This window comes from Watersipora subatra, chromosome 9, assembly GCF_963576615.1.
Source record: "Watersipora subatra chromosome 9, tzWatSuba1.1, whole genome shotgun sequence".
In the NCBI taxonomy this organism is placed as follows: Eukaryota; Metazoa; Bryozoa; class Gymnolaemata; order Cheilostomatida; family Watersiporidae; genus Watersipora; species Watersipora subatra.
The window spans coordinates 43,132,466-43,151,070 of NC_088716.1; the positions used below are offsets into that span (position 1 = coordinate 43,132,466).

Consider the following 18,605-nt stretch of genomic DNA (forward strand, 5'->3'; position numbering starts at 1 on the left):
ATAAAACATTGAAATCTCAACTGTTCAATTGTCAATAAAGGTTTGCCAAAACAACTCAGCTCTAAAACAATTACATTGATTTTAATTTCATGTAAACATTTTAGCCAACAGTGTAATTTCTGGAGCAGCAAGAATTGGCTTCAATCCAGTAAGATTTCATTCCCAATCTACTAGCAAAAAGTCTCATAAATAATTTCTGAGCTATCTATCAAAGACTTGTGTACAAACTATGTAGTAAACACAATAAACCATAAAGCTAATCAAATAGCCTTTTGTGTTTTGATCAGTTGCTGTTTAGATAGTGAAAAATCAGATAGTGGAAGGTCAAATTATTTGTTGATATGTAACATAGACATATAGTTATATTGATGTACATGTAGTAGTGAAATGTATCCTTTTTATAACATAGACATCCAATTATATTGATGTAGTAGTGAGATGTATCCTCTTTATAACGTAGACATACAAGTATATTGATGTAGTAGTGAGATATATCCTCTTTATTACATAGACATCCAATTATATTGATGTAGTAGTGAGATGTATCCTCTTTATAACATAGACATACAAGTACACTGATGAAGTAGTAAGATGTATCCTCTTTATAGCATACATATATACAAGTATTATAGTGATGTAGTAGTGAAGTGTATTTTCATTATAAGCATAGACAACCCAATACGTGCTGTTTCATTCGTAAGAATGAAGTACCACAACTTTCTGAAAATAATTTAACAATCCTGCATCAGACAGCCTTTTATTCTATCAACAAGTAATTTCTAAATAACTCCTGAAACCAAGAGATGTGATTAAAAGCATATTGGTCAGTTTATTTCATTGCAACAAGCTAACTGATAATCAACTGGCAATGATAAAACTTCCTATTCAAAGTAAATATACAAACGCAAAGCTGTTTTTCTCTGGCTAATATTGAAAAAAAAACAGAATATTATCTCCACAAGCATGCTGAACTCTGTCTAGTGTTATTGGAAAATAATATAACAGACAAGAAGCAGTAAAATATGGAACAAGTCAAAATAATCTCAAGTAATGATTGGTGGTTGACAAAGTCTCGTTACAGAATCTCTAGAAGATTAAAATATTAACACATTCGATTACAAAAATCTTCAGTCAGAGATATCTTCGTAGATCTCTGAGTCATCCTGGTTATTGACCCTAAAAAATCCATATTCATATCACATTTCCCTGCGGCTACATGTGTCTACCTGCAGTTTAATAGCAAATCAGCAAATTAATCTGGTTGATTAGCAGTGGCCTTATTGGATGACATAAACTCTGATGCATTTCACAATTTATACTTCTCCATTGAGGTACTCGCTTTGCATGTCATATAGACTTTGTATTTTTTATTCCTATCTAGAAAATATTTTTAATGATTGAAGCCAAAGCCTTTTATTTACTGAGTTTGGCCAAAGGTAAATAAGTTAAATGAACTAGAGTGGTTCCATATTATCAGGTTTGGAGACATGTAAACGATTGCTTACCTTTCTACATATGAGGCGTTGGTGTATTCCTGATCAATGCTGTGCACTGGACGTCTTACAAACTTGTTTGCTCTCTGTTTTGTCTCCTTATCTGGTCTTTGGACTAAATTGAAGCATCATTAATCAAACAGTAATTTTAACAAAGTTTCTGCACCTCAGAAATTGATGTTCACGACAAAATTGGCTGAAAACTGGAAAAATTTTCTAGTTCTCCAGCATTTAGGGATGGAGTTTAACACAACTCCTACTACTAAACAATTAATATAGCCACTTGTTCATGCCTGTCATTTTACTAGGAGCTATCAGCAACAATATCATACAGGTGTTCTTATTTTCAAATACCTACCTCCTCGTTGACTGTATTTATTAGGGGATAACTCCAAGTTTTCCCTGTCTCCTATAATAAAGAGATGACAGTTACCAGCAATTATAACACGATTTCAAAATTTATTCTAGATGGAATTTTAAATATAAAGACTTGTTAATACAGCTGCTTACTTTATGTCTTTAATAAGAGAAGGAAAATTCAGACTCCCCATGAAATTGTCCATAATTAATTATCAAATTATAATTATCAAATGTTTTAAAATAATTTACTGTACTAAATTAAAATTTTACCACAACTTTCTGTTACATCTCAAACTTTTCAGCAGCTATTTTGAGTCATTTTTTGGTAAAATAAGCTAAAATTTAAAGTTTACTAAAATTAGGGCACACTTAAAATCACTTTATCATGCTAATTCATCTACATACATTTGAGTAAATATTTGTCATAAGATTCAAAGTACATGTAGATGCAATCTACAACATCTGGAGTTTCTTAACATAGTGGGCTTTTTATTATAATATAATTTATAAATATAATATTATATAGTTTTAATTATTGTTGTAGGTTTGTAAATTATAATGATTATATTATTATAATTTGTAAAATAAGAATACTTTCATGGAATATTATATGCAGTAAATCATGAAAAAATAAATCCTAATCTTGATTTATTATTTGCCCATATGTATTCTGTTCTTCACATAGTTTACACAAAATTTCAACAATATTAAGCAGGGATTTATTCTTTTCCTTTGTAGTTACAAAATGATAAATACTAAAAGAACCACAGATAATGGTAAATGTGCCAAAAAATAGAGTATACTTTGTTTAAAAATACTACAAAAAAATTATTATAAACTTGAACAAAGATCATTAACTTAATGCTTTGCAAAAATCTCTAAATTTGTTTAGGAGCTATTGCAGGTAACTAAGTAAGAATGAAGAGATGCATGTAAGGACTGAAAGAAGTGAAAATAGAGTATCTATGATAATAGCAGATAAAATTTAAAGGTATCATATGTGGAAACGGAAATGTATAAAAATGTTGTTATATTTTAAAGTTTACGTAGCATAAGTTAGACTAGCTTCGTATTTTTTAATTCTACCCTCTCTGACACACCCTTAGCGCCATTTAATCCCAAGGCTATAGTACAACTTTTCTGATTTTTACAAGAATACTTTTTGGTTATCAACTTGTTTTATTACTAGTACCCTGGTAGTTCAGTAGTCTTGATAGACTGTAAGTGCTGGCCGGGTGTTATAACAATGTGCACAATTGTTCTGATTCTATTAGGGCAGCCTAACACCCTAGCTTAGCGCTCAGCTGCTAAGGTGAATGTCATGAGTTTGAATCCAAAATAGTGCAATCTTTTTTTAACCTTCATTCATAGCTATGAACAAACAGACAGACAGACAGACACAACTTTTATTATAATAAAAACTGTAATTATATTATGTAGCTTTTATACTTGATTGGTTTAAAAATCTTTATATTATATGTATTATGCAAATCTTCAAAAACCCAAGTATGAGAAATAGCAAAACTATAAAATATATATAATAATATATATTATTATATATATTATATTATTCTCAAATTACTTTGGGAAGTAATGTTTTATAAACATATATTATTTAAAACTTTGGATTGACTGGGCCAAGGCTATAGACCCTTGATCTAACCTTTACTCCTACCTTTGAACACAGCTATCTATTAAAACAAGTGCATCAAAAAATACTCTGTAAATCCATTTAAAAAAAAACCTACCAAATTTAGGTTCTTTGTTTTCAAATTTAATTCTAAATAACTTTGGAATTTGTCCAAACCAAATCTAACAAAACTGAAATCGAACCATGAGAAATAAGATTTTCTCAAATATTCCAATCGCCGATGATGTTAGCTTTTGTTAAATTATCTAAAATGAAAGTACATTCAGCATAAATGGTTGCAGGGTGACTGTCACTGTAAAAGGAATGTTTAAAAAGTTTAATCCCTTCATATAAAAAGATAATTATACAAAAGAGAGATAAAAGTGTTTCCATTCAGCTCACTGTTTTTTTTTCTACTAGAACTTACATGAACTTGTTCTGTTTCTCCTCTAGTTATTATACATTGTGAGGGTCATGACCTAAAGCGTTTTAAGAAACGAACAAGGCTTGTGGGTTCTGATCATTGGAATGTCACTCTGACAGTTTTTTTCATTAAAACCTTCTGACTGCATGAATTGATTTTTGAATGATTAATTACATTCCAAAACCAATAGCGTAGGTTATCACTAAATAGTCCTACAATTTAACCCCCACTTGTGAGTACAGTCAAACTTCTAATTGTGAGTGTGGTCAAACCTCTACTTAACAGTACAGTCAAACTTCTACATATGAATACAGTCAAATCTCTGCTTATGAGTATAGTCAAATCTCTGCTTATGAGTACATTCAAACCTATACGTATGAGTACAGCCAAGCCTCTACATATACAATGTAAGTACATTCAAGCCTTTACGTATATGTACAGTCAAATCTCTACTTATGGGTACAGGCAAGCCTCTGCATGTGACTACAGTCAAACCTCTACTTATGAGTACAAGCAAGCCTCTGCATATGACTATAGTCAAACCTATACTTATGATTGCTGGCAAACTTCTACATTTGAGTACAGTCAAACCTCCACTTATGAGTACAGGCAAACTTTTACTCGTTAGTACAGTCAAGCCTCTACTTATGAGTACACTCAAACCTGTACTTGTGACTACAGTCAAACCTTTACTTATGAGTACAGTCAAACCCTTACTTACAAGTATTTCAAAACACCTGTTGAAATTTGAGCAAGTATTTGCCTCGACATCTCAAGTAATTTTTAACATGTGATGCCTGAACTTTCTCAGAGCACTACACTTCTGCAAGTAAAAGTCAAAACACCAAAACTATAAATAAAATGTAACAATAATAAAAAAACATATAAATATAGTATGGAGTGCCATTTGTAAAATTTTGTGATATCCACAATATAAAAACTTTTTTAGTATGTAAGTTTACATGTTTAATATGTGAAGATTTATGTTTAGTATGCTAACTTACATATTTAGTATGCCAACTTACATGTTTAGTATGTGAAAATTCGTGTTTAGTATGTCAGTTCACATGTTTTATATGGCAAGATTCATGTTTAGTATGCTAATTTTCATGTTTAGTATGTGAAGACTGGTGTTTAGTATGTGAAAATTCATGTTTGGTATGCTAACTTTAATGTTTTGTATTGCGAAACGCGCATGTTCGCTATTCCGCTGCGATCCTGTTTGGTATGCCAATACGCATGTTTGTTATTCAACTTTTATTTTATATGCGATCTCCTTTTTATTACATTTCGATGAAATGCTCCTAAGTCAATCGCGCCCTGTTTTACACGTAGCCCGCGGCCCATCGATGAATAGTTGGCAAACTTGGAGAATTTCAATCAATAACCCTGGGGAGCAAAGACACTATAGCGAGATTTCCTCACTTGCGTACATCCGAAGCTAGCTTTGCCACACTCGTTTAATAGAAAATTCTTTCAAATTCGAAAGTTGCTTGACTTTGAAAAAAGGTAAGAGTCAAGATTCTATTAAGACTCCACTTTCTATATGTGATTTTTAATCACAGCAAGTGAGTATTGTAGGTTACTGTTCTGTTTTGTAGTAACAACGACGTAGATTTCTTCAACGACCTTTTTTATAGTATATTGAAGAAGTTAGTTATTAGATGTTATTGGAAGTTAAATAGTTATGAGGAATTCTCCAAGTTTGCCAACTATTTATCGATGGGCCACGGGCTACTCGTAAAAAGGGTGCGATTGACTTAGGAGCATTTCTTCGAAATGTAATAAAAAGGAGATCGCATATAAAATAAAAGTTGAATAACAAACATGCGTATTGGCATATCAAACAGGATCGCAGCGGAATAGCGAACATGCGCGTTTCGCGATACAAAACATTAAAGTTAGCATTTCAAATATGAATTTTGACATACTAAACACCAATCTTCACATACTAAACATGTAAATTAGCATACTAAACGTGAACCTTGCCATAAAAACATGTGAACTGACACACTAAACACGAATCTTCACATACTAAACATGTAAGTTGGCATACTAAATATGTAAGTTAGCATACTAAACATGAATCTTCACATATTAAACATGTAAACTGATATACTAAAAATGTTTTTATAGTGTGGATATCACAAATTTTTACAAATGGCACTCCATAATATAGTTAATTTTAACTATATCTAAAGTAAGTTAAAGTGAGTTAGAGCAAGTTCCGTTACATATGTATTGTATATCACTTGCTCTACCACTGTATCCATACATTACTTAGCTTACACTTCCAAACTTCTATTTTACTTTTGAATAATATATTATAATATATTACATATTATATTATATGTCTCATAATATATTTTTAGCGCTGTATTTGATTACTTGAAGTCCCTATTGAAGCTTTTCAGATCTAGGTTGAATTAAAACAATGCTAGCGCATTCTTATAATATTTTGCTCCAATATCTTTATTTCAGGATATGAGGATTCTAACGAGTGAAGCGATATCTGAACAGATTAACTTCATATGTCTATGTTTGACAGAACTCAGCTGGAGTTTAAAAGAACTTACTATCTATGTTCCTTTGCTCAACCTTTGGTGGTGAGTTAACCTCTGGTAATGCAACAGACATGGCCTTGGAGGCTGACCTTCAAGTAGAGACAGTAGAAGTTACAAAGTTGCAATGTAATGGCTACTCACTGCTGTACTGTATGTCAGTATGCAATCATTTTTATCATAGAATCATAGCACAAGTTCTCTAAATATCTACTTAACAGTACACTCAGGGTCATTTAAAACTTACTCTATGGCCAATAAAAAATTCCAAACCTCCTTAATTGCAAAACAAAACACAATGAAACTTTTCCTAACTCTTGATTCTGTGGATAGGGCCAGCCGGCCTTGTATCTAGGCTGAATCTTGGCTCAACTCTGGCTAAACACTAAGACTTTTAGCTAGAGGATAACACAACTCAGAATGGGGCGAATTCACAGCACGATGTGACCATATATAAGGAGGTCAGCTCAGAAGACAAGCAGAGCACCTTGGTTGTGTTTCTTGCTTGTATATCTTTTATATAAGCAAAATACATATCCTGCCTATATATGAGTGAGTACTATACATTAACACCGTAAAACTTCTTTTGAAAGCCATGGCACTCTATTTTTCACCATCTTCTAAAGTGGAGGTCAATTGGAGGGGTAATTCAATAAAGGCTAGCATTGTATTTTTCAAATAGCTCATCCGAATTTTGGGAAGATAAAATTAGCCTGACAATGCGAAGGTAAAATATCCAAAAAACCCACAAGAAAATTTAGGAGGAAAAGATATGAGACCCATATTTCGCCATCTTTTTTCAGTAGTGTGATTTTTAAACTTTTTGGCTGCAATAAATCTGCCAACTTACCTTCAATTTCTCAACGATCTTTTAAAAATATGCATTAAGAAACCGATAAATATATCTAACAGTTAATATCTATTGCCTGCAGTTAACTTGCAATGAAGTTATAGCTTGCGTCCTGCATTGCAAATTGTTGGAGCTTTCAATTTTTATTTCATTCTAAAGTTGAAGACATATTTTTATTATATATATAATAAAAAATAAATTGATCTATATATTATTATATATATATATAATAAAAAATAAATTGATCGACACTTGTAACACCTCTTCTATTGCACATAAAAAGCTAGTTTTGGCTGCAAATTATAGCAAACATATTAATGAGTGCAATGAGCTTTAATGCAACATTGGTAAATATATATATAAATATTTATATATATATATATATATATATATATATATATATATATATATATATATTTACCAATGTTGCATTAAAGCTCATTGCACTCATTAATGTTTGCTATAATTTGCAGCCAAAACTAGTTTTTTATGTGCAATAGAAGAGGAGTTACGAGCGTCGATCAATTGTAAGATGAGATTACCGCAATGATGCTATCAAGTAGTATGCTATAAATCTGCAAATTTATAAGTTATATAATGATAATCTATAATGCATGCTGCCAATAAATATTCATGAACAAGTGACATAAATGAAACATACTTATATTACAATCAGAAACAAAAATTTACGTTTTTAAAACAACAATATTTGCATCGTTTGCTTGGGTAGCTGCATTCTGATTGTTGCTTTTTATAGAAAAAAATGTTGGCAGTCCAATACCTTTGTTTTCTGACCTCAATTTGTTTTCTGCAATACTGAACTAGTCGATATTAGCGTCCAAACAATTTTTTGGCAGAACGAAACTTTTACTCGATGCATTTAGCACAAATGCAACACGTAAAGGTTTTGCTCGCTAAACTTAACCTTTGGCCTAAAAGTTCACATACTTCTATTATTTTTGCACACATGTACTTCAAATTATCAAAACTAAACAAGGAACTACAATTAGTCTGACACAATAATTAATTATCTCAATGCTGTTACTTTCCAAGGTTTATTGAAAAAAATGCTTAAAGCTTTGGAGTTTGACAACAAGAGAATTTATTGTGATTAATATGAACAACATTATCAATACGATTTTGTGTAAACTTTTCTACTGGTCCCTTGATATTATGAGTTCATAAAGATCAAAGATTGTCAAAAAAAGGGTCAAATGGAGGTGGCGTTCAATTAGAGGGAGGCGTTCAATTAGAAGTCTTACTGTATATGTAAATGTACATATAATACTCTTGAACACAAGCCTGTTGTTGATCGAGATTTAATGTATTGCATAGTTAGGAGGACTTCTCAGTTTCTTTTACAACACTACGAGCTCCTAGCACTAAATTATACAAAATTATACAAGCGTGACAAAATTGAAGCTTTTATGTGATAAATCGTGATGTTTTTGCTTAGCCTACTAACCTTTTCTTGGAAAAGGATTAGCTATTCTACATTTGTCCGATTCCATCACATTATGGTGGTTTTAGACTCATTGAGAATTAAACAGGAAAAGCTAGTCAGGTACTTACAGAGCTGATTTTCTTCTGTTTTTCACCAGAATGACAACCAGAACAATGATGATGATTACGAGAGCGCAGACAACTGCAATGAGAGCAACCGATGTCCCCTCTATAGAAGTTGCTGATGCTGTTGGATCTATCGAGATAAGGGGAGATGACTCAAAAGTTACAACTTCCGTGCTCACTAGCTCTGTAGTGTCTGGTTGTGAAATCACTAGAACAGAGATTTATACAGCTTCCAATGTAAGTTAGACTGTCATCAATAAAACTGTATCTGTTAGAAGTTGATGAAGATTATTAGCTACTATAGAACTGGTACACATGCTAAGTTGATTCAACACTATTCAGGCTATCGCACACTCTCTGTAGATTATTTTACACCTTTTTGGGCTATTGCACACTTCACCTGAGTTATTTTGCACTCTTTCTCAAACTTGTTGCTGTCAAGCCTGTCTCACACCTTCTTTAGTCGCTATAGTCTGTTTTAAAAGTAAAAACTGCATACAGTTTTGTAAATAATAGTGTCACATTTTATTGCAGATCGTAACCATTAAATAGGTATTTGTTAATTTTGAGTATAAGTGGTGAATTAAAACAATTAAAAACATGTTTTTTCTATCGTAATATCCTGTTTTAGGTGGTATTTCATAGTATGGGAACAGATTAACTAGTATTCAGTTATTTTATATAGAAAATATTGCATTAAGATATGAGAATATATGTAGATATATATATATATATATATGAGATATATGAGATATATGTATACAATATATATATATTTATGAAATATATATATAAATATATATAAGATGTATATATACAATATATATATACAAGATGCATACATATAAGATATATATCTCTCATATATACATATACATAAGGTATATATATGATATATACAATATATATGTATATATATACGATATATATACTATATATATGTATTATAAACAATACACAAAATATATATACAATATATATATTGTATATTGTGTATATTTTATATATACAGTACATATGTATGGCATGCATATTGTATATATACTGTACATCGCATAAATACTGTATGTCAATACACACAAGATATATATTTATATGATACACATAAAAATATATATTTGGTGTACGATATACACTATATATATATGTATATATATATATATATATATATATTTATATATATATATATCTCTAGTATGATATACACAATATATATATATATTTATATATATTTATTTATATATATATATATATATCTTAGGTATTTTGTATATATATATATTAAGAACTGAAAACTTTTAAAACTGTTTACTACTTAAAGTTTCATGGTTGTTACCATTCATCAGGTAAAACTAAAATGATCTGTACATATACCTTGATATATGAGTGCCCCGACGAACAAGAAAATCAAGATACGAACAAAGTTTTGAGCAAATTTCTGTTTTGATATGCGAGAAACAGTTGAGATATGAGCATACGAATTGGTTTTAGATGGTCACTAAATAGCCAAGTATGCGAGAGATCATTTTTGTAAACAACATCGCTCAGTTGGAGATCAAATCAGTTTACAAAAATTTTTACGAATGCCAGCTAAAAATTATAGTGAAAGAGAGACAAAAAGCGCTAAGATGGAAACAGATGTTATAAACTGCAAAGAAAGCGAAGTTGAATTCGAGTTTAGCAAAAGGTTAAATTTAGCTTTAAGTGTGTGCTTAGCTAAGTTCATTCAAGTTAATTTCAATGATACTGCTATGCTACGCAGCATCACAAAGGTTTAGTATACCAAAGCCAAGTCTCTCTCACACCGCAATTAGCCACGATGTCTGTCTCTAAGGGAAGTGCTCTGCAAAGCTTTGTACATGGTAATGTTAAATTTTAATGCAGATCATAACCACTAAATGGATATTTATTACTTTATGAGCGTAGGTACTGAATTACAACATTTAAAAAAGCGTTATCTTACGTAATATTTTGTTTCAGGTGGTTTTTCATAGTATAGGAACAGATTAACTTGTATTTAATTCATTTATTAAAGAAATAATGCCTTGAGATACAAGAAAAACAACATATGAGCTCAGTCCCAGAACACGTTAAGCTCATATGGCGAGGTATAACTGTATATGCTACTTGCCAAGTTCAGTATCTCCAACAAGGTCATAAGGTCAAGAAGTACTCAAAACTCTTTAGAACCTTTTATAATACCTAAAGGCATCACATCTACTATAGTAAGAAACACTCGCACTGTTATTATCTCTCTCCTTTCTCTCTTTTTCTCTCTCTCTCTCTCGCTCCCTCTCTTTCTCTCTCTCTCTCTCTCTCTCTCTCTCTCTCTCTTTCTCTCTCTCCCTCTCTCTCTCTTTCTCTCTCTCTCTCTCTCTCTCTCTCTCTCTCTGTCTTTCTCTCTCTCCCTCTCTCTCTCTCTCTCTTTCTCTCTCTCTCTTTCTTTCTCTCTCTCTCTCCCTTTCTCTCTCTCCCTCTCTCTCTCCCTCTCTCTCTCCCTCTCTTTCTTTCTCTTTCTCTCTCTCTCTCTCTCTCTCTCTCTCTCTTTCTCTCTCTCTCTCTCTCTCTCTCTCCTCTCTCTCTTTTTCTTTCTATCTCTTTCTCTCTCTCTATACTCAGTGTCTCTTACCGGAATATTCCATGACGAATCCATGGTAGATTTCTTGGTAATCGGTAAAAAATATGAAGGTCAGACTCTCGCCTATTGGGTTCAAGTAAAGCGTCAATTGAAGAGCCTCACTACCACAGATCTGTACTGTGGTATGCGCATATCCGCTCACTCCAGTGATGTTCACATAGTCAAGGCACATGTACTCTAAGGCTATTTCGGCTTGAGCTGTAAAATCTAGTCTGATTTGAGACTTTGGTGGGATATCAGTTATGGTCAAAGCGGAGTTGATATTATCATCGTAATAGTCTGGGTAGAGCTTGTGAGTCGCGATGTAGCTAACACCTTGTGATGAGACTTTACGGTTGAAGTTCTTTTCCAAATATATGGGGAGCACAGCTAGAAAAATAAGATCAGCTAAAGAAGGAAGAGGAGCACCGTGGTAAAGTAGTTAGTAAGAGGCAGGTCTTTAGTTTGACACTCGCTACCAGAAGCCATGAAAGGCATCCAATATGCCAATCAATGATACAGTACAATATATACAAAGTAAAAAACACAAAGAACCTTTATTTGTTAGAAATGTGAATGAGATTATAGTTTAGTATAAAACAAACAAAAGGGTTGATAGGAAACCTTTCAAAAGAAGTCATGCTAACGACAAACAAACCCGAGTTGAATCATTTTTAGATAAAAAGTTTATTTTGAGCAGTAGCTGGATTGAAATTTTATACCTTTAGGAAATCTATTACTGTCATTTTGGTATGAACTCTTGATAGTTTTGAGAATTTAGAGTTTTTTCCTTTTGAATAAACTTCGCATCAAATTTGAATATGATCTAAAAATATAATAATCTTAAAGCTGATGTGTTTTAATAGAAAACATTTACAGATGACCTTGGCAATAAAATGATTGAAAATGTAATAATAAATTTTCAAACTCTTATATATGCCAACTTATAGCCCTTGGTTTTGTAGTGTACTTGGGCCTCGTCATCCACTAAACTTTTCAAATGCTCTTTGCGATATTCTTTTAATGCATTTTACTTTTTTGCTATACATTCTGTGTGCTATGCAAACATAGAATTTAATTATTACGCTTCTATTTTTGAATACACCCTGTTTAAAAGCTTGTTACAAAAGTAAACAATAGCTAGCATTTCTTTTTTTGCCATACAAACAATTACGCATTAAACTTGCCCAAATGAATCATTATCAGATCTGTTGCATGTCAAAAGCCATGTATTACAATTCAATTGTATTACAATTCAATTTTAATACAATTTTGCTACTTTTGACTTTGTGGCCAAAAATGTTTTTTACAGAAATCTTAAACTAGGTTTTTTTGCTTTTGCTTCAAATAGAACAAAATTTGTCATGAAAACACACCTATACTTACGTAAACACCCCTATCTAGCCGCAACTGTACCTATAGTGTATTGTCTATCTGCCTAGCTTGGTTAAAAAACTTGTTAAAAGTTGTCAATGAATTACGTGCGTTCATTGAAAGCAAGGCAAGTGAAAGTGCATTTTTGAGTTTCTAATCAGGTGGGTGTTCAAAAGGATGCTTCTCAATAGCCAGAAAAACGTTTGAAATGAAATATTTTGGCGGCTTAGTGAAAAGCATGGAGCACATGCGCATAAAGTTTGGGCAAAAATGTAGTAAGGGTTAGCATTCATGATGAGTAACACGCACACCCATACGCATGCACATGCATACACGCTCACACACACACGCGCATGCACGCACACACACACGCCACACATGCCACATGCCACATGCCACACACATGCCACACACATGCCACGCCCTCAAACTCACACAAAAACTCACTCACACACACAATGGCCAAGTAAGATTTTTTTAAATAGATGTTTGCATTTTTAGAATAAATTTTTTGTTTTCATTTTGTGCTTCTTTCACTGCGCTTTTTTTGTATCGTACTCGTTTTCAAGAAAGGTTATACATGTGCATAGTAAGCTATTTTGGATGCCCTGTAACAGTGATTCTTACCTGAGTAAACAAGCAGAACTCCTTGATAGGTTTGTTCTTGGCTTGTAATAAACCAGAAAGACATAGTGTCTGTACTGGGAGTTACATAGTATGTCAAATCTTCCAAATCACTTCCACAGATTTTTAACCTTCCATGACTTGCGATACCTGGCACGTCGAGAAAGTCGCTGCAGTTGCTGTCCAACTCAATCCCTGACCTTGCTGTCAAGTCAAATCTGTAGAGAGGGTAAGCTGACAAACCAGTCAGTGTGAGAGAACAATTGATGTTGCTGCCATATGGTAAGATTGGGTAGCCTTTATGGGTAACAATGTGAATGAGGCGTCTCGAAGGAGCTGCACTGTGGGAGTTGCGACCTTGTTCTATGGGAATCACCTCTGCGTAACAAGAGACTCGTTTGTTATTGTCACACTGGTTTACAGGGCTACAGTTAACATGTATATTGTCAATAAGTATACTATTAACGCATAAATAGTTAACATGTATATTGTTAACATATATACTGTATATATGTATATATACAGTGAAACTCGGATAACTTAAACTTCAAGGGACCGAGCAAAAGTGTTCGAGTTATTAGAGCGTTCAAGTTATCAGGACAGCCATAAGTGCACGTATTTATCAGTAGATACATGTACATATACAAACTATATATAAATCAAAAGCATAGATTGCTTGTTGCAAGTTAAAGGGTCTCTCGTGTGAAGTTTTAAATATTTTTAATCAGAAAGTATAGATATTTTTCTATCACTTGAGATTTGTTTGTTGTTTTAGGTGATGTGACTGCCAGGACGTTCTCAGATTAAAATTGGCAAAACTTGATCGCGGTTAAAACGCTCAGAAAAAATACATACGCATTTTTCTACCGAGCGTCTTAACCAAGATCAATTTTGCAGTAAGTCAGTCATTACAAAACTGCTTTACTATTAAAAACCCATTATCAATTTTGCCGATTTTACTTTAAATTTATCCAAATTTTACCTCGCTTTTCTTGCCATCGCTAAGCGGATGATTGGTAAAATTTGATTTTTGCAAACCTTTAGAAAAGTCGTTAATGAAAATGTTTGCCGATGTTGGTAATAACGAGGCCTAAGAACTACTAAAAGTTGATGTTTATCTCTATGGCTTGGAATAAAGTGATATTCTGAAGTGATAGTAACAACCGTCTCAGTAGCCGTTTGGCAACAAACTGTTCGAGTTAACAGAGTTTCGGTCGAGTTATTTAAAGTCAGTTATCATTGCGTGGGAACGGACCAAACAAATACGTTGAGTTAACCGTGTTTTTGAGTTAGCCGAGGGCGAGTTATCCGCGTTTCACTGTATATATATATTTCTCAAGGTTGGTCATCAGTCGTTGTATATGTACATCTATAGCTATTAAGATCTTCGAACAAAGAATTCATAAAGCAGAAGATAGATCTCAGAACCTCCCGTTGACCAGCCCGACATCTTACTAAATAAGTCACACGAGCTTAATAGAATTTGTTAGACAATATATATATATATATACAGTCAAACATGGATAACTCGAACTTCAAGGGACCGAGCAAAAGTGTTCGAATTATCAGAGCATTCAAGTTATCAGAGCACTGTCACAAGTCCATATATTTACTTATTTATTAGTAGATACATGTACATATACAAACTATAATATAAATCAAAAGCGCAAATGGCTTGTTTCAAATTAAATGCTTCTAATGTAAAGTTTAAAACGTTTTCATGAAAAAGTATAGAGATTTTTTTATCACTTGAGATCGGTTTGTTGTTTGAGGTGATGTTATTGCCAGGACGTTTTTCAGATTGACATTGGCAAAACTTGATCGTTGTTGAAATGCTCAAAAGAAAAGACATTTTTTTCTTTTGGGGTTTTACCCACGATCAATTTTGCCGTTTTTTCTTGAAGTTCATGCAGATTACCTTACTTTACCTGGGATTCGTTAAGAGCAACACTCCGAGGCAGTTCAATTAGAAGTTTTACGAGGTTTTACGGTACATTCTATATCACTCACGCTTTTTTAATAGATACTTATTGAATGTACACGCGTATTCTGTGTTTAGGTCAAACGATGAATAGTTTTTTGTAGCTCAGACAACGTATACGTTTAATTACAACATTTTTTAAGACGTTTTAAACATTCAACATTCCGACGTTGATTCAACACGGAATCAACGTCGGAAAACTATTCATCACGGGCTAGCCGAGTCACGCACTCAAGGATTTTCGCCACGCACATACAAAACAACATGCGATTTTTGTTTTGTATGTGCGTGGCGAAAATTCTTGCGCGCGTGACCCGGCTAGCCCGTGCTATTCATCGTATCGCAGTATAAATCAAATTTCACCAAACTTTTAGAAAAGTCGTTGACAAAAATATTTTGCCGATGGTGGTAATAACGACGCTTATGAATTACGAAAAGATGAAGTTTACCTCTATGGCTTTGAATAAAGCGATTTTCTAAAGCGAAAACAACCGTTTCGGTAGCTGTTGGGCAAAAAAACAGTTCGAATTAACAGTGTTGAGTTCGAGTTATCTATAGCAATTTATCATTACGTGGGAACGGACCAAAGGAAATGTTCGAATTAACCATGTGTTCGAGCTATCCGTGGACGAGTTATCCATGTTTGACTGTACATATATTGTCTAGATTATATATTAAATTGATATATATATATCTATTTTCAAGGATACCGGATATACCGTATAACGGATACAGATAACTCGCCATGGCAAGTTTAGCGATGTATATATTTTGTTAACGTATATAATCAGTTCATAACTCACAAATCGCCAAATTCTAAGTTTGAGAATAATTATCGTGTGGCCGAATAAATTAGCTCTAACACAAAAACGAATAAACATCGCGTTGCATATACTCAGGTCCCAAAATAGTTCTGAGCAGAAGCATCGGAACTCGTCGACGCTGAAGGCTAAAATAATTAGCACGCGCATAGCGTATCCGTTATATTAAAACATCCTAGATCACTATGGTGTTCTAGCTCAGAGGTAATGCGTCTGGATTAGAAAGTTGCCTAATTAGATTAGAAAGCTACTTCAATAGCTATAGCCAGTCAAACGGAAGTACAAACAAACTTTGCGATACATATATATATAGTTGACATATATTTTGTTAGCATATATAGTTAACATATATAGAATTAACACATATACATTTAATATATATATTGTTAACATATATGTTGGTAAGATATATATGGTTAACATATATATTGCTAGTATTGTCAACACCAATTTTTAGTACTCCCAAGCATGTTAAATAAACTAAAGAGATTTCTGTCTTCTTTTTATTGCACCTGCTGTCTTGTTGACACCAGAATTGGTTGAAAGCAGATGACTTGCTTCTTTTTACCAAGAAAAATCGCACTGATCTTCATCAATGTAAACTGCATGGTGCTTATGTTGATGTTCGCATGACATTTTATTTTTTATAACTTAGAGCATCAGTAAGTTGTCGAAATTTAACAAATCGGTACTATAAGACAAATTAAAATGTACCACCCCACATGACAACAAAGCTCAATATCACTCTACTGACTAGGTTGAAGTTTAATCAGGACTATCATCATGAAAAACTTTGTAACTATCTGTTCTTACAATGACCAACTATAGTAGATGTCGGCTTTAAACAGTAGAGTATTCTTTTAAACAGTAGTGTTTAGGGTCTCTACACTCTAATGTAGAAACCCTGAGACTTTTATACTAGACTCTCTACACGAGAGACCTCTACACTAAGACTGATGTCTCTACACTAAAATGTAGAACACTCCATCTTTAACAAGTTCAAGCTATTCATGTATAATCCATAGGCATAAGGCTCTAATCAAAAAGTAAGAAAGCACATACCGAGGTCAGCAGCAGAATTGTACCCATCACTTGGTATACCTTCGACTTCTGAAATCAGTGAAAGTGTAAAAAGGTATAAATAACTCAAATGGCATGTTGAACCAACTTCTCTTAAGTAGTATTTCAGTAGTTCCAAGTTAATGTATATAGTAGAGCAGGAACATAAACTTATCTTTCAGCCTTTTCCTTCAGAAGGTGGGCTACTCAAACTAAGATGTTTTATAGTCAGCAAAATTATGCTGAATTCAATTATAATGTTTCTACACCTATGTGTTTGCACATTTTTGAGCTAGAGAGCATTTTCGAAATGGGAGGGGGCAACTCCAAGTTTGGTTGGAAAACCTTACATATCAGACAAAGAAAACTATTTTATAATCTCAAAAATTAATAAATGCTTTTATTTGAGATTAAGTGAGTCAATTCTCAGCATTTCTTAACCCATGCCAAGGATGCAGCAAGACCGCTTGTTTCACTGTCTTGATTAGTCTGTGAATGAAACCCTAGTCAGAGTGACTAAACTTCAATATGAGACAGCCAAACAGTATTCAAACAGATGGTTGATATTGGAAGAAGAGAGCATTCAATGTGAAATTGCTCAAAAATTGCTAATCATTGAGAACTTCGATGAGAGTTCAGACTTCTTGTCATTATGCCTGTTATAAAAAGTATTGTAACAAACTCGTTATGGAAAGAGCTGAGAAAAGACATGAGAAGAGACAGAAAGAATGTGATACAGCAGAAAAGGTGAGATCAGATATTTATAGCTTTACAAATTCATGATGATTACTCCATGATGATGGTACTTTGATGGGAGAAAACAAAACAATTTCATTTTTGTCTGCACATTTTGTGAGCAGCAAAACTAACCCTTTGCAGTTTACATGACTTGTTATAGTCTACAATTTGGACATAAATTTATAGATAAATTACATGTATGATCCTTCCTTGGTTTTTTGCATATGACCACACAAACTACGCTAGATATTGCATGCTGTACTATGCAGAGATGACTAATCTGAAAGTATGGCCTAGCAAGGTGTATGAGGCTCTTATGAAGAAGGGGTATTTCACTTATCAATCACGACATCACTGTCCATTCAGCTCTATCGCTTGTGATCAATCTATTGAGCAAACAGTTAAAAGAGACTCAAATTCTCACGGTAGAATCATAGGGTTTAACAGGAATCATCGGCCTCTCAATGCTGGACTCTATCTCACCCAGAACGAACAGCTGTACAT

At 33.1% G+C, this 18,605-nt stretch overlaps 1 protein-coding gene across 1 annotated transcript in view; it reads right to left on the bottom strand.

Annotated features, from left to right (window-relative positions):
- Positions 1–809: 809 nt before the first annotated feature.
- LOC137405098 (cubilin-like) overlaps positions 810–18,605 on the bottom strand; it is a 34,665-nt gene continuing 16,869 nt past the window's right edge. Inside the window, exons 4-11 of the mRNA XM_068091322.1 lie at positions 17,367–17,414; positions 13,506–13,880; positions 11,517–11,894; positions 8,891–9,095; positions 6,484–6,560; positions 1,852–1,902; positions 1,506–1,608; positions 810–1,176 (exon numbers count right to left, since the gene is read on the bottom strand). Coding sequence (XP_067947423.1) covers positions 1,128–1,176; positions 1,506–1,608; positions 1,852–1,902; positions 6,484–6,560; positions 8,891–9,095; positions 11,517–11,894; positions 13,506–13,880; positions 17,367–17,414 — 1,286 coding nt within the window. The 3' untranslated portion in view covers positions 810–1,127. The remainder of the gene's footprint in view (positions 1,177–1,505; positions 1,609–1,851; positions 1,903–6,483; positions 6,561–8,890; positions 9,096–11,516; positions 11,895–13,505; positions 13,881–17,366; positions 17,415–18,605) is intronic.